The 22,898-nt window shown below is 33.3% G+C and overlaps 1 protein-coding gene across 4 annotated transcripts in view; it reads left to right on the top strand.

The window, feature by feature from the left end:
• LRP1B (LDL receptor related protein 1B) overlaps positions 1 to 22,898 on the top strand; it is a 2,479,914-nt gene that overhangs the window by 2,425,276 nt on the left and 31,740 nt on the right. For 3 of the 4 annotated variants that reach the window (XM_074215080.1, XM_074215079.1, XM_074215078.1), the window contains 2 exons: positions 5,494 to 5,668; positions 11,330 to 11,434. In XM_074215080.1, the coding sequence (XP_074071181.1) occupies positions 5,494 to 5,668; positions 11,330 to 11,434 (280 nt within the window). Of the gene's footprint in view, positions 1 to 5,493; positions 5,669 to 11,329; positions 11,435 to 12,359; positions 12,652 to 22,898 lie in introns of those variants that run through there. The other variant, XM_074215081.1, reaches the window with a different exon arrangement.

Genomic DNA, 22,898 nt, shown 5'->3' with positions numbered 1-22,898 from the left:
TCCAGGAAATTGTTATAGAAGTAAATTGCCTAAAGTTTAGCAAAGTATTTAACAAAAATTCTCATCAAAGCCTTTTAGGCAATAGAGTGATAAGCTAATCAATCATATGCTTAGATGAATTCAAAATTGGTTAAATGGAAGGACCAAAAGAATCATCATTAATGATTTGATGTCCCCTGGGAATGATGTTTGTTTTTTTTACTAGAGTGTCCCAGATATCTATCCTTGCTTGTGTCATATTTACAATTTTTACCAATGACTTGGATAAAAACATAGATGGTATTTATAATAGAATTTTCCAATTTTTACCTGACACAAAATTAGAAGGGATAGCTAACATGGTTTTTGATAGGACAAGGATCTAAAAATATCTTCAGTTTGAATGTTGAACCAGATATAATATGATTATAAAAATATAAAAAAGTTTTATATGTGAATTTGAAAAAAAATAACTTCATGCTATAAGATAGATTAGAAATGACTAAATAGAAGTTTGCTACATGGGTGATAGACTGGTTCATTCAAAATAAAAAAAAATCAATGGCCAGCTGTTACTACTCCTTTTATTTCTATATGATATGTATATGATAAGCAAGTACAGGTATATTATGACAATCAATATATTACATTGTCATTTCATTAGTTCAAATGGTATAGAAGAGAATACTGGCTCTGAAGTCAGAGGATCTGGGTTCAAATAACACCTCTAATGCTTACTAGCTGTATGGCCTCTTCTACTGAATGAGAGCTGAACTAGATGACCTCAAAGGTCCATTTCAACTATAAATAGATGGCAGCCTTAGCACTTCAACTAACTTCCCTGATCCTTTGTTTCCTCAGGGGTGACAGGAGAGGTTTGGATTAGGTAATGAATAATGATAAGATAAGATAATTAGGAAATTAGGATAAGGAGTACATTCTAAAACCAAATATGACTTCAAATATGAGTTATTTGACCCTGAAAAATAAACCTTTGTCTGCTTAAGATTTCTTGGCAATAAAATAAAGCTAATAATAACATTGGTTGTTGTGAAGATTAAATGAGATAATGACTATAAAGTGCTTAGTGTAGTGACTGCCACATAATAAACACTGATTCCCTTTCCCTCAGGGGAAGGCCAAAAGAAAAAAATGACTGGCCAAAGGGTGAGGACATGTCAGGAAATGCAGAAAGAAGTGACTGTGATTTCCCTTCCAATTCTTGATTCATAATCCTAGGGAAAAAATGCTTATTTTCATTTCTTATTGCAATGATTGTTATTAAGTCACTGTCTCTAATATTAAGAGCCTAATAACAGACACCCCCTTAGGCAGTCAGAGACCAACTCATTTGTTTATTCATTTCAATTCCTATCTGATCTTCCCAGTCATAACCAGATCCATCATATCAAACCATAAATGAACTAATTGATGATCCTAATGATGGCTTTGAATCATCAGGGAAAGGTTACATTAGACTGTAGAATACACTTTAGGACTACCACACCCTAAAGGGAATTTTGATGATTTAAGGGTAAGTTTTACTTATCTTTAGACAATTCTCCTATGTAAAACAAACTCATTCCCTGATGACATACAATTAATGAGGTGTGACTGCAGTAAACTTTGCTATCCATTTTAAAGATGTAAGTCAAAACTATCTAGATCTTTTGTGTACAGATGCATATATTATGAAACCACAAAATAAGTCACTATCAAGTTACTCAGTTTCAAGATTTGTTAACTTAGTAAATGAAAGTCTCCCTCAGAACTCTCTCTTTTATTAGATAGCTAGCTCAAGAGCTACTTAGAATCTGAATAAGAGTAAGTGGTAATTACCTGAGAGTACATAGAGACAAGATAGAGAAAAAACAGAATATATTTTCCCATGTTTACATATCTATTTGTAATTCCAAATGGATAGGGAACAGTTAGCTGAGAGGCGCAAGAGGGAGAAAATATGATGACATTCCTATTACTTATTAAGCACAGCAGTCACGATTTTGAGATAATTGCCAAGAGCTTGCAGTTTGGTTGAATTTCCTAATTTAGCCAAATACAATATTAATGTGCTCTGTAAACTCTCTCATAAATAGACCTGCAGAATGAATGCATAAGTTAACCCTAAAATAATGCAGGAAATTTGGAGGAATTATTTCACTTTGTAACTTACAATTCTCCAATATGTGTGTGTGGTGACTTGCATCTGCTGAAAAGAGAGGTCTCGCTCCAAGTAAGCTCTCTTTTCTTTATTAAAACACCAATGCTCACAAGTCTTAGTCGATTGGAATTAAAGTCAATAGGAGAGCCTCAGAGGGGGGAAAATGAAGCAATTAAATGTGCATACAAAGGCTATTTCCAAGGAACCCTCACAGGGGTATATAAAACAATTCAGTCAAATATATAACTATTGGCGGCTTTCAGAATTGCTTTTTGTCTTAAGCCTAACAGGCAAACAGCAGCAAAGACACGAGTTTTCCATAGAAATACCTTGGGAAGAATCCTTGCCAAGGCTCAAGTCTCTGGCGACTTGCTCTAGGCAGCTATACTTTAGAGTCAACAGGCAACACTGATCCTCAGCACTGAGAAAGATGAAATAGTATTCCATGCAAGCTCTGCCAAATAAGAGCCTCCAAGTCTGAAACAATTTCTGTTTTGTCAAAAGCAAAAGTAGCACAACTTAACAATGTGCAATTTAGAGTGGTTTTATTGGAGCATAAACACCAATTTTGGCATTTTCGACATTTTTCCTATAGCATTTTTTCTTTATATTCTATGCATTCAGTGACCATGTAATGACTCTAAGCAAACATATTTAATAACAAGAGGTTGTCTCATCAAAGAACAAATGAAAAAATTAAAAAATGGAGAATGAATTATATTAAAGAGTATCCATATCGTTTGACTCACCCATATATCCTTATGGAAGGGAAGAGCCCATACACACACACACACACACATATATACATATATGTATGTGTGTGTATATGTATATATATATACATACATACACACACACACTCAGAGCCAGAAACAAATTAGATCACTTTTAGTTAGAGAATAGATAAACAAATTTGTGTGCTTAAATATAATAGAATATTACTCTATCATAAAAAAATTTGGATAAAATATAGTCATGGAAAGACTAACATTTATTCATTGATACAAAGTAAGGTAAGTAGAATCAAGGAATCAATATACAAAATTACCAAAACAATATAAATAGAAAGAACAACAAAAACAAACCAGCTACAATTAAATGCTGTGTAATTATATTGGCTATGTTTGATGCTGAAGAAGAAAAATGAAAATATATCTCCTTTCTTTTCAGAAGCAGGGAAATTATGGGTGTAAAATGTTACTCATTCTTTTAGAATAAATGGAGTATTGTTTAGTTTTGCCAAGCTGTATTTTTTCTCTTCTTTTTATGCTTTGTTAGAAGGTATGACTTTGTGTAGAGAAGGCAGAAAGGATATATTTTTAAATTTAAAATAATAAAAAGCCAAAATATATCAGTAACATTTTTTAATTAAAAAAATAGCATTCCATTTGGAATCAAAGATGAGTTACACCCAAGTTCCTTTTTAGAAGAGTGAGAATATGGTTAGGAGAGGGGAAATAAAAAAACAACTTTCCATTGGACTTAGGGGTAATTTTAGAAGAATTTACCTTTTTTTAAAAAATCAATGATATGAATAATGTTTAAAAGAATCAAAATGTTATCTTAAAAGTCATTCTTTTAATAATAATATTTGTCTGAGTAATCCAGATAATGACCTATTAGTGGCAAATAGCTAGTCAGTTGAATTATGTGAACAAAGAACTGATTTGTCTAATGTTTTAAAAATTATAAACTGGGGTTATCTTGCCAGATTCATCAGAATTATGAGTATGTAAATTAGTCTTTTGAATTCAACAGTGTCAGAATTAGCCATTTTTGAAATGGCTTAATGGTTTAGAAATTTTAGAAATGGCTTAATGAATAGAATTCTGCATACAACGAAAGACAAACCTAGGTTCAAATCCCACTTGTAACAAATGTTAGCTGTGTAAACCATAAACTAACTAGAGGCTAGTCTTTTGATTCTCAATGTCTTCATCTCTTATCACCTGCTTATAGGAATGCTGTGAGATTCAAATGAGATAATGTATGTAAGATGTTTATAAACTTCAAAAAAACTACATAAATGTTAGCTATTATCATTAAATGTTTTTATACTAATTCACCATTAGACTAAATGGTTCCTGAGACATCTGTCTTTACAAGCTCTCAGTTCTTAGGTTCTGTAGTAGTATCTCTGTAGCTATTCATTAGTCCAAGGAAAGTTAGTCTTCTGAATGCTAAAACTGAAATGATTATTAGATGTTCAAGACTCTATAATCAATAAGATTGAAATCATTGAATCCTAGACTTTTTCTTCTCTTAGAATTCTAATTTTTAAAGCTTCTTAGTCATTACACTTTTTAAGAAGACTAAACTCAATAATTCTAAGGTTGCACGTGGAATATCAAAGAAACATGTAGTATAGATCTTCTTATAACTTTAACACTGATATTATAAAACGTAATAAGTCAATAAATGCAAATAAAAATGAAAATAGCACAAGAAAAAATTAATGGGACACCCCATCCAGAGGAAGAAAAACAAAACAAAACAAAACAAAATACACAGAAAAAAAATAAAGCAAACCTTCAAAATCTCATGAAAACTTTATAAAAATTATCTCTTATGTATCCTTTCCCTTAATCCTAATTCCTCTTGCCGAAAATTGCCCATTTGCAATGTATCTATGTAAAATGCTAACCTGGCTTTTCCCTGCTGAGGCAGGGGGTGGGAAGGGAGGGTGGAGGGAAATTTTCTAACTTGGAAATATACATGTGCATATGGATGAAAATAAATAAATTTTTAAAAAATTAATGGGACAATAATGAATTAGATTTTAATTTTCTTCAGGTGAATATACCACTGAGATAGTCATAGAACAGATAATGATTCAATTTTAAAATTATATTACATTTCTATTGATGGTATCTGTTAAAAATTGTTTCACAATAGCCAGCTAAAAGGAAATTGCGACTTCTGAGCACAAAGTTTAACAATAACCTAATATTGCTTTTCACCACTCACTATTACGACTGTTTATTTCAGATCTGTATTTGATTGTGTACTGTTTCTCAAACAAATTTGGACAACACTACCAACTACCAAGTTAGATTAGTCCATGTTTTCTTGGATCTTTTAATCTATTGGTCAATTCCTATGAATGAAATGACTTTTTGTTTTTTAATCACAGAACAGGAATTGCCATATAATGCTCAACTAATTCAGGTGCCTGCCTCCAGATAGGGCAATCTCTAATTCATCTAAGAAACTCTAGTTATATAACAAAATTAGAACTCTTTTAGTAAACAAGTTTATTATCAAGGAGTACATATAATAAAATGGAATAATTAATTAGCATTGAATAAAATATCCCTTAAAATATTTCATCTTTTATTCTGTGTTCTTTTTAGATGTATGTCATCATTACTGTGTGAATTCTGAATCATGTACCATTGCAAATGACGGAAGTGTGGAATGCGTCTGTCCGACACGTTATGAAGGAACAAAATGTGAAATTGACAAGTGCCTAAGATGCCATGGTGGCCACTGCATCATAAACAAGGACAGTGAAGATATCTCATGCAAGTAAGTACATACAGCTCAATTCAATAGAAGTAGTTGCATTCAAAGCCAGCCATAAAATGTAGAATAAATCTTAATATCTCTATAAAATAATTGTGAATGATAGGTTTACATATAGAAAGTCAGATGTTGGTTTATTTCTTTTTTTAATGTTTAATCATTAAGTTACATTTTCTCAAACTCTAATAATTAATCCCTTATGTAAAGGAAATTGTCAGAATATTCACTACATGGGAATTTTTCTAAGAATGACTTGGAATGTAAAATTATGACAATGAAAAAGTTGATTATATAATATTGGTTTTTTAATTGCATTAGGTTCTGAATTAATAATGTAAGTTTTACAATTAAAAAAATAACATAGCACCTTTTCTCAGATCAAATCCTGGCTCTGTCATCCTGTACTCCCTCTCTGACATGGGATAATTTACTTAACCTATCTGGAATTCCATATCTCTGACTTCCCATCTGTCAAATTAGATGATTTTGTTAGATGATCCTGGTTTCTTCTTCCACCTCTAAATCTAAGTTTATCTGGGAAATTCTGAATTAAGAAATATTATCAGGTCAGAAACTATAGAACTGAAAATGAACTTAAAAATTATTTGGCTCAACCCACTCATTTTATGGATACTGAAACTGAGACCCAGAGATGTTAAAGGTCTTGCTGAAGTCATACAACTAGTAAGTAGCATAGCTAAAAGAACTATAAAATAGGCATTGTTTTGATTGAAAAAAATTTGTAGTACATTGGATATTATCATTTAGGTCAATATAAGCTAATAGAACATGATTTTCCAGAAAGTTTGACCAAAAGGAGAAAAAAAAAACACACTACCACTAGCCTTTGATTTTTGTTAGATGATATTTTGGCCTTTGGCTTAAGTAGTGAAGTAGATAAATGCTCCCACCACTATAGGAAGGCTAAAGGCTAATGTTATTCATTTGCTATCATAAAACAAGTTTATAACTCTGAGGTTAGGGATCAAATGTCACTGGAGACTTCCTTCGAAAGGATTTTAAAAGAAGAACTTTTAAAGGGCTAGGTTCTCTCAGTTGCCTTGGTTTTGAGTATAATAAATAAAAATACATGATGGAAGAGCATGCAGTAAAGTTTTCATGCCACAGTTTAAAGCTCCTGCACTGAGATTGTGTCAACACTGAGTTATGCAGGTCTCCCCAAACAAGTACTAATAAAACGTTATTACAGTTGAGACTAACATGTTTTATTCCAATTTTTTTATTCACTCTCATTTTTACCTTCACAATGAACATGCCTCATGTTATTGTTATGGATGACATTTAATGACATTCATAAATTCCATTTATTTGTTATTATATGTATATATAGTCTTTGAAAAACACAGTATTACTTTAAAATAAAGGAATGAACATGATAAGCAATATTGAAAGCCAGAAATTTAACAAGTACATAAGCAGAAAAACTCTTTTGTTTGATTCTTGAAGCAAATAGCTTAATTGTAATCAAGTTCCTTGACCATTTCAGCAAGTCTTTGTAGTAAAGTTTAAAATGCATTCCAGAACTGGATGCAAAAGATAGAAAATACAACATGCTCCCTTTTGTCTTCCCATCTGATCAGTCTTCTGGAGGTGTGAAATGAAGACTTTTTCCCTCAGATACCTTCCAAGGACTATGCTTCTACCCTGCAATGTGGGGAGGATAGGAATCAAGCTCTGTGAAATAAAAAATAAATAAATAAATAAATAAGAAAGGAAGTCAGGAAAAAGAAAAAAGAGAAAGAAAAAAGGAAAGGATGTAAGAAAGAGAAGGAAGAAACAGAAAAGTAAATATATTCTCATTTATTCTGTAGAAAGGAAGAGATCCTGAAAAAAAATATCATTTCTGAATTCCATTTAGGATACAGAAAGAGATCCTAGTTCACAAGGAAACATCCCAGAATATTGAGTCCATTTTCTCTTCTTCATATCAGTAATGACTAGATAGTACCAACCAGAGAATGCCATTTTCTTCTCTTTGAGATTTAGATGAATCTTGATTTTAAAAATATGTGGCAGAAAATATCCATCATCATAAAATATACATAATTCTAAATCTTTAAAAACATTTTGGTATCATGTATTTAAAAATTATTAAATAAGTCATTAAGATGAATAATGGCCACCTTGAAATATGGCTCCCAAAATAAGATCTTTCAGAAATATTCTAAAAAATGACTGAATGTGATAGCACCAAATACATAAGTAAATGTTTTGGTTTTCTAGAGATATGTTAGCTGAAACTAGTTTTCTTTTATAAAATGTCTTTCCTCTTGGCATCAAAGAGTCAATCACAAACTCATGATAGAATTTCTGTTTCAAGGATATCAGGAAACAACTAAACTTAAAACAAAATCACAACAAAAACATCTTACATAATTTATCCAGGCTTGTTCAAGCTATCATATAGAGCCTTGATTAGAAATGGAAATTAGGCTTTGTAACTTCTAGGCTCATCCTATGACTACTAAGACCTATTCTGTATTGAACATCATAAATGTTGCTGTAAGCAGAATTCCTGTTATATTCCTATAGAAAACTAAATAAATATTGGTGAAGTCAAAGTTGATTACAATTTTGGATTGCAGAAATAATATCCCTGTGATATAAATTGGTGTGGGAATTCTTTTATTTTATTTTTGGTTTGCCAAATAACTTGTAATTAGCTCATGAAAAGTAATATACCAGAAATAATATGGGCATATACCTTTTAAGAGAAAAATTATTATATATATATTTCAATTTCAAAATTTAAATATTACCCGGGAACAATGTGGACATATATATTTTTTAAATTTTTTTAAATTTTTTGTCTTGTATCTGGAATTTAAATTAAATGGGACTTGATCATCATGTAACAGTAATAAAAAGTGAGCCCTCATTTAGAATAACCTAAGAATTCAGAGGAAGAATCATATGTATACATATATTTACTAGCTATGTGACCCTAGGTGATTCTCTCAACCTCTTTCTGCCTCAGTTTCCTTTTCTATAAAATGAAGATAATAGCTTCTAGTTGTTAGGTTGCTACTTGCTTATTGTGAGGACAAAATGAGATATTTATAAATGTCTGAAAGTCCTAAGGAACTATACAAATATTATTATTATTTAATTAATCATGAAAAAAACTTGTTGGAAGGAGAAAGTAATAGAATAGCATTTTTTGTCAGATTCTTCAATGTCTTTTTCAAGTAAGTACTAGAAGGGGGGGGAACTAGGCTATTGATTTAGTCTTTGGATTTTTAAAAATCCACTTTAAAGCCTATAAATTTTTATCAAGCAGTTATTATATGGTGAAACAATGCATAGTGTGATGGGTCTGGAATCAAGAAGACCTGAGATCAAATCAGCTTCAGACTCTTACCAGCTATGTGACCCTGGGCAAATCATTTAATCTGTTTGCCTTAATCTTCTGAAGAAAGAAATGGCAAATCACTCCGATATCTTTGCCAAGGGAAAAAAAAAAACATGGATAGTATTGGCATGCTATATCCACATAGGTCTCAAAAACAACAACAACAATGTGGTAGACCCAGCTTTTCCAACCTATAATTATAAAGGAATAGAGGAAGAAAGAAACCACAGTACTTCTTTAGGTGAAGAACTATTGGAAAGTTACCACCAAAAGAAATCTGAACAGGACTTGGGTTATGTCTATTTCCTATATATTAATATGATACTGAAAGTGTATATATGATCATATGTAGTTCCACAAACATTAGTGTTACAGTCATTTAATAAACTTTAAAAGCAGGGACATAAGTTTCCATAATGGATATTGTTTCTTCTCCATGTCTATATCTTCTAAGTTTTTTTAAAAGTCTTCTTCTGGGGAGGCTAGGTGGCACAGTGGATAGAGCACTGACCCTGGAGTCAGGAGGACCTGAATTCAAATCCAGCCTCAGACACTTAATAATTACCTAGCTGTGTGGCCTTGGACAAGACACTTAACCCCATCTGCCTTGCAAAAAACCTAAAAAATAAAATAAAATAAAAGTCTTCTGCATAGACAAGCACTTAATTTGAAGTTTATGATCTATTTAAATCCAATTCATCATGAGAGAAAGGAAGATAATTTGGAAGGAAATGTACTTAACTTTTGAGTATTTTAGAATTAGAAGAAAGCTCAGAGGTATGCCTGAAGTTTGAATCCCTTAAGCCTGAATCTTTTTTTTTATAGCTCAAAAACACTTATCAAACTATTGAGAACTTCCATTGAAATAGAACATATTGCCTATGATGCTCAGGACAGATTTTCCCTAATTCTACCTCTATACCATCCCACAGAAAGTTAGGCATCACAGTGAATAGAGCACTCAATCTGGAAGACAGGAACAGTTCAAATGTAGTCTCAAGCACTTCCTAATTGTGTGACCTTGGGCAAGTCATCTAACCTCTGTTGTCCAGGTTCCTTAAATGTATATTATAGATAATAATAGTCCTCATTTCCCAGAGTTGTTTTGAGGATGGAATAATATATGCAAAATTTGTTGTAAACTTTAAGACAATTTCTATAGCATAGCTATTATTATTTTTCTCCAGCATAGCATTATGAACAAATGTTTTCTTAAGCCCTAATTGAATTAAGGGTCAATTATCTCTTTATTTTACCATTCTAACATACTAATGAAAAATGCTGAAAATAAAATAAAATAAAATCACTCTTTGAGCTTTCCTTTAGTGATAGGAGATGAATTTGCCTTGAATTATATTTATCACCTCCCATTTTTCCTACCCTCTTTGAATGCTTATTTCAGTTGGTTGTGGTTACTAAAAAGTAACAACTTTAAGAGTCTGAATGTCTACAAAAACTTTATATTTGCCATTGTTCCCATTTATACTCCTCTGGTGATATTCTTTCAAGTTAGAAATGATCACATCTAGGATTGGATTGTGCACCTAGTAGATACCTACTGGATCTTATTTACTTGAATTGAATAAAAGAACTAGAGAAGTGATATGACTAAACAGTATTTAGACAAATTCCATAAATCTATAAGAAAGTATTATCATTTTATATTCATATTCATACACATATTATACTTACTGGAATTTGAATTTCTTCATTTTTCTGTTGACTGAGGAACAATACAGTACTTGGCTCATCACACTAAGTATATACCCAAAGAACTAAAAGAGACAAATTGCCTATGAGATATTATTTGTACATTTTTATAGGAATTGGAGTTTAAAACTTGCACCTAATTCTAAAATTCTTCGAACTTTATGGACTAAGTATCTAAAGCATCGATTTCCAAGACTCTTCACTAGCAGTAGTTTACTTTATATCCCTCCTAGAGATGTGGGCCAACCTTGACTATAAGGAGAGGAATTTACCAATGCTGGTAGACTCTCTGAAAGATAAGAATTAGACATTATTTTTCCCTAGATATACCTATTATTGAATTGTTGATGTTAACTAATGGGTTAAATATGAAAGTTGCAAAAATAAAAGCATTGAACTGTCATTTTTCTCTTGTTTAAAAAAAAGTCGTGCCTCCAGCTATCCTGTCTTACTGAAAACTCATGCTGTCTACCCTTCTACAACCATCCCAAGATAAACATTTTCATCGGCAGCAGAGTTTTGTCAGCTTTCAACTATAGTGATTGAGATAACAATGGGCTTTTTTTTATTTGTCACTACAGTTGCACTAATGGAAAGATTGCCTCCAGCTGTCAGTTATGTGATGGCTACTGTTACAATGGTGGCACATGTCAGCTGGACCCTGAGACAAATATACCTGTGTGTTTGTGAGTATTTTATATTGAAAGTTTGTCAAAATGGGACCTGTCTGTGCATAGTAGCTCTGATCTGCCTGTTTTGTTACTGGGGGTAGGGGAACAGCTTGTAAATGTGTTCTGTGACCATGTCTCAGTTTTAGAATGCTAATATGGTCCAACTTCATTTGAAGTGTGACAGAATGTACTCATCTATCAATTGCTAATAGCATCATGAAGAAGAGTTCATTTAATTCTTAGCATCATGCCCATTTCAAACACTAGTGGATCTCTGAACTTGGAAATTCAGGGGAAAATTGGACTAATCTCCCCTGTTGTATTCAGATACACCTCAACTCCAGAGATAATCATCTATTATGAATGCTTTGGTACTTACAGTCATTCTTTTCAAAAGAACATGAGACATCTTTTTAAATGTATAATGCTGTTTGATGTATGTATCGAATTTTAGAATGAAGCATTATATAAACTCATGCTATAAGACACCAATCCATGAAATCTCTGGCTTCTTAGGAATACATTAAACTGAGTCTGGGTTTGTGAGTACATAAAAGGAGTGCTGTTGCAGTTTCCAAAATGTAATTCTCATAACATCCAGAATTCAGTGAATCCCTCACTTTCAGTTTCCCACCCCCAGCTCTTTTCTCTGGCTGGTAATTACCAACTAGTTTCCACTTGGCTATTTCGGCTTTTTGTCAGAGATTCCTGACTTCTTGGGCAAAAAGGATTGCTCAATCCAGGTATAGGCAACCCATACCTGAGTTAATTCCTCCTACCTTTTCAAGGTAGTGGGTTATGATGGTGGTTGAAAGAAAACTGAGCATACTTGAAATGAGTTCTTGATTCACGTTATCATTTTTGTATACAATGATTTTAAAACATGTATGGCAAAAAAGGCAGAATATTTATTTAGCTGTATTTTACTGAAATTCTGCAGATGCTCTATGGGGTTTAAAAGTCAGCGCTGTGACCAGAAAGTGAACCCTTGTGATTACTACTGTCAGAATGAGGGAATTTGCACTTTAACTGCGTTTAATGAACCGAGATGCAAGTAGGTTTAACCTTCCACTTACTGCTGCACATTTTGTGACATCATTTCAGGCCACAGTTCATTGGTTCAGATCATGCACATCCACATACATTTCACAATTTGTACTTAATCTTGGGGCTCATCTGTGTAATACACACTTAACCTTTGGAGAGTAATGCCAGCCAGTAAGCTTAAATATAGGTTGCTAGGGTGTCTAGAAGTGCATCAAAGAGAGTAAAAGGGGGAAAAAACAATTAGTCAAAGTATAATACAACCAAATCTGTTGAAAATATTAGACTTCTCTTTGACAAATAGTGGAAATTAAGCTATTAAGAAATGTTACTGTCATTTATGTGTGTTGAGTTCTATCTGCTAATTAACTTTCCATTCTAACTGATGAAGTTATTGATGCTATGTGGTTTCCCTGACTTATAGATAAATCTATAATCCTAACTTAAACATCACCTTTAAAAAAAGGGATTGGAACATGATATAAAACATTAGAAAAGTAGTCTAGATCAAAAGAATTCTTTTCTGATTCGATTTGTGGTAGGGCAGCTTTTAAAAAAAATTTTTAAACCTGCTATATTTCCTCTGAGAAATTGCAGTCACCTTTTGGAGGGAAACTATCAATCCTCATCAAAAAAGGAAACTATCTTTCCATTGTGCAGTTAAGCTTTAGAGATATATCATGTCAGGCATTTTCATTGATTCAAAATGCCATAGTCAGCAACACTGGGCTTCAAACCATTACTGAGATCAGATGGAGCACCCATTGATTGTAGCACTAGAGGGCCTAGCCACTGACTTTAGGATAAACCCCTGGGATTTTAAATGTCATCTGTCTATTATCATATTCCTAATAATATACTTTGATCATGCTGGTATGTGCCATTGCTTAATAATTACAAAGTTTGAAATGTCAATTGACAATTATAATGATATTTTCTCTAGAAAGTATTAGAACTTGCTAGACCAACTTCATCAAAAAATTATTCAACAACAGCAAAAGAAAAAAAAGTTTCTACCTAAAAGTATTCTGCAGAATCTGTCAGTAATTAGCTCAGTTATCACTTCATTCTCAACACAGTCTCTTATTGAAGGAGCAAAGGAAAACCTTTTCCCCCCCATCCCTTCACAGGTTCATTGTTGTAAAGCTGGAAAGAACTTCAATGGTTTCTGATATGCAGGTCTAACCCATCCTTTTATAAATGAATCCTAGAGAGATAAAGTGATTTATCCAATGTCACACATATAGAAAAAAGGAAAGACATGGATTTGAACCTAAAACCTCTGATTCCAAATCCAGCCTCTTTGCTCCCTGTGATATTGTTCCCTTGACCTTCTTCTGAAAACACATTGAAAAATCACATTATCCTGGGAGAGAATAGGTACTTCATAGGACTGATAAATTCACAGTTGACACTAAGGAAGAAAGACAAAAATGAATGAAATTTTTGTCTTTAGAAGTGCATAAACTGGTAAACTGTCATTAAGTTCTAATCTTCTTGACATTCTATTGCATCTCCATTCCCCTAATTATCCCAGACAGGTCCTTGGGCTCTTAGTATGTTCCTCCCCCACCTCAATTGACTGACTCATAAGTGCCATATCTTACTTTCCTAAGTGCTATTCTCAATGGCTCTTTCAAAACATCTACAGAACAATTGAAATAATCCAAGAGCATATACTAGTGAGACAGGGTTGTATGTTCTCTATTCACTCTTATATGTGAACATTTTATGTGTACATTTTAGCAGTCATCTTCATAGGCAAAGTTTTTACCTTTATTTTCCACCTCAAGAAATTTAGTCTTATGATGTGAATTTCAGGTTAGTTAGAAGAGAGAGGGAATGGTAGAACAGAGAGGATGGATGCAGGTAAAGATCTTTCATGCCCTGGAAACAATCCTCTATTATACCAACACAGAAGCTATCTACCTAAAAGTATTCTGCAGAATCTGTCAGTAATTAACTCACTTCATTCCCAAAACAGTCTCATATTGAAGGAGCAAAGGAAAACCTTCTTTTCCACTGTCCCTTCAAAGGTTCATTGTTGTAAAGCTGATTTCTTTTTGAGAGAGAAAGCATAGAAAAGTCATGATACCCAAAGGACAATTCTGTATGTATACATTTTCCCCAGCTCTAGTCTTTGACCTGCCAGTTAGTGTCCTTCTGCCACGGAGGAATAATTTTGTACCTCCTATCTTTTAAAACATTTGGAATGACTGCTATTTAAAAATAATGAAAAATACAGATAATATATACACAGTGAATGTGCCTTTAAGGAAAAGTTGGTTAATGTAGTTATCCAGAAAGGTTTCATAAGAACAAAATCTCTTTATAAAGACAAGACAAAGTGATTTGCTTGCTTATAATCTGTCAGTGAATTTCCCTTTGTAATAAAATGAAAGAAACTATATGAATCATGCCATACATATATAGCATCTATGTATGTATGTTCATATATGCATATAAAAGATGTATAAGTATGTATATACACATATACACACACATACACACACATATATATACATATATACATATATATATATATATATATATATCTGAAAGGTTATAAAACATCCAGATATATGGAGATGACAGATTTTCCACGCAGATGTTTTAATAACTGTATCCTTCAATTTAAGGAATAGATTTGATAGATTTGTTGTGTGAAATCTTTCACTTTTTCCTCTTGGTGACCATTTTCACATATTGCTATATGAATGAAATTCTACAAAAGGGAAAGCCTTGGAGAAAAGTTCAGCATGTAGCAAGTGTTTTCCTTCGAGTTTTATTTGCAGAGAAATCTAGCAATTACAAATGCTAATGAGTTAAATACTTTAAAAATATTTGAGTCTTTAAATTAATGAGTTATATTTTAGTTCTTTGGGGATTATTAAGATTATTTATAGTAATAATATTTTCATCGCTAATAGAAATGTGACAAATGCCTAAGCTCAGTTTTTCATTGCACATTAGAAGCTGTACTAGGCAAGCATCAGGATGTCTGCTCTCATAGAGCTGCCCACAGCATATCCATTGTGTTGAGACATCTTGGATACTTGTGCAAAGAATCTGTCCATTGAAATAATAAGGGAAGCTAGTTTTTCTTACGATGTAAATTTCCAATTTAGGTTTATTCATTTCCAAAAATGTGTTTTTGAACTAATCAAACCCACACTATCACCCAAACAATCTTTATCATGTTTTAAGGTCTTTAGAGAGAGAAAAGAAAAAAAAAAAAGAATGAGTAATGATTCCTCCCAGCAAAGCTCTTCATTCTCATTTTTTATCTGTCTTAAAGGAAAAGGATTTCTACACTGATAAAGAGGGAATTTATGTTAAACACCAGAGAAGGCCTATGAGAATGCACGGAAGCAAAATAAAGCATAACAAAATTTGGATTAACCAGTATTATAATTGGGCTAGAACCCAGAATTCATGAAGGGAATTACTATGAAAATAAGACCTGAAAGGAAATTTAAAATTCTGTTGTGAATCTTAAATTTAATCTTGTCTATGAAAGGGAGCCACTGAAGTTTTTTGGGCAGGGGATTGGTATGTCAAATTTGTGTATCAGCATCATTAATTTAGCAGGATTATGAAGCAAACTTCATAATGATGGAATGATGGAGGATGAAAGAGAAGTTAGCTATTTCATTACTTCTGATCAGAGATGATAAGAGTTTGCACTGGGATGTAGCAGTATGAGTAGAGAGGAGAGAATGGATGTGAGAGGTGGTATAATTAGAACTCACAAGACATAGTAAATAATTGTATTGAGAGATTAAGAAGGAGCAAAATATGTAACCCCTCTGCAACTTTATTTCCATTTCTGCAAAATGATGATCATAATATTTTCACTATCTATTTGATGGGGCTGATATGAGGAAAGCATTCTGGAAAATGCATAATATAGAAGTGGATAATTATTATAACTCAGACTTTTAGCATGGATAACTGGTGAGATGATGTTAACAAAAAAAAAGGAGAATTTGAAGGAGGAAACAGTTTTGAGGAAGAAAGATGGTAAGTTCAGTTTTGCATATGTTGAATTTGAAGGGTCAGTAAAACATTAACCTAAAGTAAAATAATAGGCAAAGGAGCAATGAAAGGCATTTACATTTGTGTGTGTGTGTGTGTGTGTGTGTGTGTGTGTGTGTGTGTTTGTGTGTGTGATTGCCTTGCATCCAGGGCATCTCCAACTATGCTGACTTAGGACAGCAAACAAATTCAATTCCCTTCTTCTCATGGCATCATCTCCCTGATGTCATGGTCTTCAAGAATGAAAGAAAAACATCATCATATTATTATTATTATCCATGCATATACACATGCAAGCATGCATATATTCACATGTAAGTCTGTATACTTTATACTTGTGTTTATGCAATTATTTGTGTTGCATAATATGTGTGTATATAATTAGATAGAGAATAAAGTTATCATTTCATCAGTCTAGGAATGTTCTCAAGAAGGAATCTTGTTCATTCAGTGCAGGTCACCACCTTCTGTGCAATGTGGAGTCTTAGAGTTACTTAGAACCTTGAGAGGATAAGTGACTTGCTCAGTCACACAGCCAGTATGTGTCAGAGCTAGGAAGAAAAGAAGGAAATGGGCATTTATGAAGCCCCTACTACTTCTCCTATTCCTATTCCTATGAGCCAGAAACTGAACGCAGCACTTAGACCCACTTTACAAGTGAAAGAACTGAAGCAGACAGAAGTTAAATGACTTGCCTAGGGCCACACAGCCAGTAAGTGTTTCAGGTTGGATTTAAGTTCAGATTGTCCTGATTTCTATCCTATCCTTTCTATCCACTGGGGCAGGTAATTTAAATGTTATTTGACCTGAGATTGCAGCAATATAGAGGTCTCCTAGTAAAGAATTTTCTCTCCCAATGCAGATTGACACCTTTTCTGTAACATGGTTTTAAGAAAGCTAGCTGAGATTGACCAGTGCAAAGTCAGAGCCAGGATGCCTCAGAGGTAAAACATGAGTAGTTAGAAAGAGGCAGAACCCCAGCTCAGTACTTAACCACTCTACCATGCTGCCTCCTGGATGCCTCAGCAGGCACAATCAATACCATTTTTCTCACATCAGGAGACCAGACATTTGCTTTAGAATTATAATTTTGCTACTGTGCAGAGGGTAGACTAGAGGAGGAAGAAACACTTGGAGGAGAATCTCAATTAAAAGATAATTTGAGTAGTTGGGGTGAGATGTGATTAAGGAAAGTAGAAAGATGAAAGATGTAAGGAAGGTGGGAGTAGATAGATCATGATATGAGGTGACTTTTGTGTTTTCTTAAACCTTTCCTTCCATGTCATTTGAGGGCACTGATACTCTCCTGAAAGAAAAATCCTTATTTTTTTCTTCTGTATTATTATAAAATCACCATCATCATCATTATTCTTGATCTTTCTGTAGCCTAATTTAACAGTATGGATCACCATCTTCTCCGTGATCTTTTATCTCGATTTTTAAGACACTGCTTTCTTCCGGATCTCCTCCTACATATCTGACTATTCTTTCTTGGTCTCCCTTTCTGGATTTTCATTTGGGTCATGCCTGCTAAACTTTGGTGTCTCATGTGATTCTGTCCTGGATCTTTTTCTCTTCTACCACTAAACTATTGCACTTGGTGATCTCATTCAATTATCAACTCTATTCAGATGACTCTCATAGCTGTGTCCATAACCTCTCCGCTGATTCTCAGGTAGCTGTCTGTTAGACATCTTGAACTGGGTGTCCTATTATATATTTTCAGCACAACATATCCAAAACTGACTTTATTTTTCCCTCTAAATTCTTCCCTCTTCCAAACTTCTCCAATACTGTCTAAAGCACCACCATATTTTTAGTCACCCATATTCATGATCCAAGTGTCATCCTCAGCTTCTCATTCAATGTCACCCACCATAGTCAATCTATTGTGAAAGTCTATTGATGCTGCCATTGTAATTATCTTTTCAATATGCTCCTTTCTCTTCTCTGACAGTGCCTCATCTTGGTACAGTCCCCCGCCACCTCACACCTGGATTAGGGTAATAGCCTACTGGTTGGTCTCTCTGCCACAGATCTCTCCACACTCCATTCTACCTTCTACTTAGCTGCCAAAGTGATCTTCCTAAAGATATGACTAAGTCTCACACACATCCACTCAATAGTAATCAGTAATTTCTATTGGTTCCATCTCACTTCCAGGAGCAAATATAACATCATCTATTTGACATTCAAAGCCCTTTAGAGCCTGCTCCCCCAACTTTACAATCTTCTTACAATTAATTCTCCCCCTCTCCCCCTACTCTGTGATCAAGTAACACTAGCTTCTTCTGCTTCTGAAAGAAAATACCATACACAACTCCTGGTTATTCTGGCTTCCTTTAAAACCCAGCTCAAACCCCCAGCCTTTAATAATCACTTTTAATGCCAGTGCTGTTCTTCTGGTGATTATTTCCAATTGATTATAGCTTATTTGTATATAGATTGTTTGTACATAGTTTTGGCATGCTGTCTCCATCATTAGACTGTGAGCTATTTGAAAACAAGGTCTGATTTTTACCTTTCTTTGAATGCCTGTCATGTAGTGTTAAATAAATGTTTATTGACTGACCAGTCATTAGTATTTGGATGCATCTTAAGATATACAAAGTAACTTTCATATATGTATATATATATATGTATATATGTATATGCATATACATATATATATATATATAAAATCTCATTTGATAGAACAATACTTTGATAGAAAGTCTATTAGGGAGATTCATTGGTTAATTATTTTTCTTCATTATTGAATCAGTAATGTTCTCCTTTCCTTTTATAAACTATTCTCCAAATAAAATCTTTATTAACCCATTCTGGCAAAGATACCACATGCCTATCCTTAACCATGGGGAAAAAGTATAGCCTTCATCTATTTGAAGCTTTCAATTTGAATAGAATCCTGTCTTAGTAATATTAGGTTTTAATAATAAGCAATCATACCTTTTTCCATGAATTTTCCACTTCTCTTGCACACAGACACACATATACACCCCTCAACCAGAAAGATTATATATAAAAGAAGCACTAATCAAAATTTTGAAGTAAGGGAAGGCTGTGACTTGGCCAAGGAATTTGTGAGGTAATAACAAATGAATTTTCTTTTCCAGAATAGAAGGGATTAGGCATTCATATAGAGCCTATTATATATGAAACAAGGAAAGTAGATGGCTCAGTAAAAGAGCACTGGGCCTGAAGTCAGGAAGATCTGAGTTCAAATCCAACCTCAGATACATGCTAGCTGTCCCTGAACAAATTAACTTCTGTTTGCCTTAATCCACTAGAAAAGGAAATGCAGTATCTTTGCAAAGAAAACTGCAATAATTCACAGGGTCATGAATAATCAAACAGAACTGAATAACTGAATAACACAACAACTTATGCCAAAGATTTTGCTGAACATTTTGTAAATATTATCTAATTTTATCACAACAACCCTGTGAGGCTGGTACCGTTATTATCCCTATTATTCAACTAAGGAAACTGGACAGAGATTAAGTGATTTACCCAGGGTCACTCACTCAACTAGCTGATATCTGAGGCAAGATTTGAACTTAGGATCTCCTAACTCTAGACCCAGCTATCTATTTATTGCACATCATCTAGAGCTTGATACTACCTAAACTTGATAATAACTAGCTGATGATTAAAAGAAAGAATTGAAAATTTTGTGATTCAACCTAAAATTTTTAATCTAAGTGCAAATAAATGTTGATTCCAACTCCAATAGAAACATCATTAATCAATATAGAAATGATGTCCAAATCACAGTTGAACAATACAAGAGAGAGGTTATAAACATCACTCTAAAAGAATTTTGAAAATGTACAAACAAAAATTAAAAACTTCTTTAAAGCACAACAAAGAAGGCAAATGAATATTAATAGAATACATAAGGACATGAAGAGGCATTGAGGAAAGGAGGAATGAATAGTTAGTATTTCATCATTCTTGTTTTGTTTTTCTGTTGCTCTGGTCTATTCATTTCATTAAGAGATTTGCATTCTTTTTTCCCCTAAAAACCTTTGGAAGAAAACATATTCATACAGATCAAAAAAATGCAAAATTTGGGGTGGCATTCTTTGTGCATTTAGATAAAAGATAATGAGTTCTAGTTTTGACATTAATAAATAGAATGTAGTAATTATTCTTTTCTACTGAACTTTCAGTCTAAGGCCACAATTCTTCAAAATCTAAGCATTGCAAAAAGGAGAAAAGATTGCTTAACCTCTATAGCTTTCGTTTTTTTTTTTGGCAAGTACTCAACCATACTTCCCTTGTGGTCTCTGAGTCTAGATAGCAGCCTCATAGAGAGCAGTAGAAAAGAGCCCCTAGGAAATTACCATGAATGTTGTAAGACCGATCACATCCTTCTCAGAGGGTTGAGGATACAGCTTTGGCAGCAAATATTGTCCAGACAACAGTAATCATGGCATAGGACATCCATGATTTGTTTTCTTGCCCCTTGGTATGATTCTGAAGGACACTGAATATAATAGGAAAACTAAGAAAAACCTGTCACATCAAAATTCAATTTTTTCTAAGCTCAAGTAACAAGTTGTAGCTTGTCCTAGCCTTCACCATGAATGTAGTTATGTCATGAGAAAACAATGTACACACTTGTCACATTTTCCTCTTCAAGTTTACACTCTTACTTGTGTTTCCAGTTCAACAGAAGCATAGTTGTTCAAGCAACAGTTATTATTTGGTAGTTTTAAATGTGGAATTACTGTTTTCTGAGTTTCATAAAAAACATGTTTCTATTCTTTCTTTAACACCTTAGTGTGCTTTTCTTCTAATGAAAAAATAGACTGGAATGAATTAAAAATGAAAGTTAAAACTACTACCTGTTTTCTTCTCTAGAATATTCATTGAGTTACATTTTCTTGAAAATTTAAATTAAAATTTTCTTTTTTTTATCCATCATGAAGGAATCCATAATTATTCATCCTCACTCCTTCTAAATTATAATGATCAGTCTTTCCATTAAATTCACTATTATTCAAAATGAGATTACATTATCAACTTAAGACCTAACCTCTTCCTAAAAAAAGACTGATATCAGACAAATTTAAATAATACACAGTGCAAGATCCTCATTCATTTTAAATGAATATCTTGTTTGATAGTCTTAACACTTATTCTTTCATCAGTTTTAGCTGTGAGAAGAATGTTGCTACTACTATTAAGAATAACAATTTTTATTTATGTATATATTGCTCCCTTTTTACAAAGTTCTTTCCTAACAATAATCCTCCACAGTTTGTATAGCATATTATTGTGTAGTATATTATTTATCCCAATTTATATATATGATGATGTTTGTCATTCATTCTTGAAGAAAACCCTGACATCAGGGAGGTGATGCCATGACAAGCACATGAATTGCATCTGAGTGAGGGGGCTGCTGTGCTCAGTCACCAGCCTCACTCTCTCCTCTAGAGCCATTTGAGTCCAGTGGCCAGGTATGAATCAGGATGACTGAAGATGTCCTTGGATGCGAGGCAATCAGGATGCCCAAAGTCACACAGATAGTATGTGGCAAATATCCGAGGCTGGATTCAAACTCCCATCCATCCTGACTCCAAGGCCAGTGCTTTATCCATTTCATTGCCTTTCTTCTCAAAAACATTTTTCCCAATTTTTCACCAACTGTAAATGTTTGGGCTTTTGACAAACAAATTACACTAATGGACCCCAGGATTGTATCAGGAAGGATCTGGATAAGGCATCTGAAGAATGTGATTGCTTTGTGACTTTGAGGAGTTGCTTAATATCTCTGCAACCCAGGATCCACATCTGTGAAAGGAATATAACAGGTGTTTGGTCTACTTCACAAGGTCTACTTCATACTTCATGAGCACAGAAAAAAGTAATAGATGTAAAAATCCTTTGAAAGCAGGAACATTAAAAAATCTTAATATTGAAGTAATTGGAGTTATCATGACATAAGAAGTAAGTATAATAGTTGTATTATATTTCAATATTTTGAAGACATTTATTAATGTGAGTGCTCATCTATCAGGGCAGCTTATAACCCATCGATGACTTTTCATTTTGACATTCATGTTCATACTGTTTCATATATCCTCATAGAATTAATAATTGAATGATGAATGTATAAATGAATAAAGGAGTCCATAAGGTAATCAATGAATGAAGCATGCACTAAGCATCCTGAGGTCCTCCTTCTTGCTTTCTGACATTTGGATACCAGTTCAGTTCTTAATCAATCCATCTGTTAATCTTTGTTGCCACTACAAGACTGGACTACCTCCTTTTCATTTACAAATTTCTACATTATATATTTAAACATTTTCAAAAATTATGTAATTCTAATTACTATGGAGACCTCCCAATTTTGGAACACTTTCTGATAGCTAAATCCTAG

The sequence above is a fragment of the Macrotis lagotis genome, chromosome 1 (assembly GCF_037893015.1).
Source record: "Macrotis lagotis isolate mMagLag1 chromosome 1, bilby.v1.9.chrom.fasta, whole genome shotgun sequence".
NCBI classification, from domain to species: Eukaryota; Metazoa; Chordata; class Mammalia; order Peramelemorphia; family Peramelidae; genus Macrotis; species Macrotis lagotis.
This window is presented reverse-complemented; position numbering and strand designations above follow the sequence as displayed.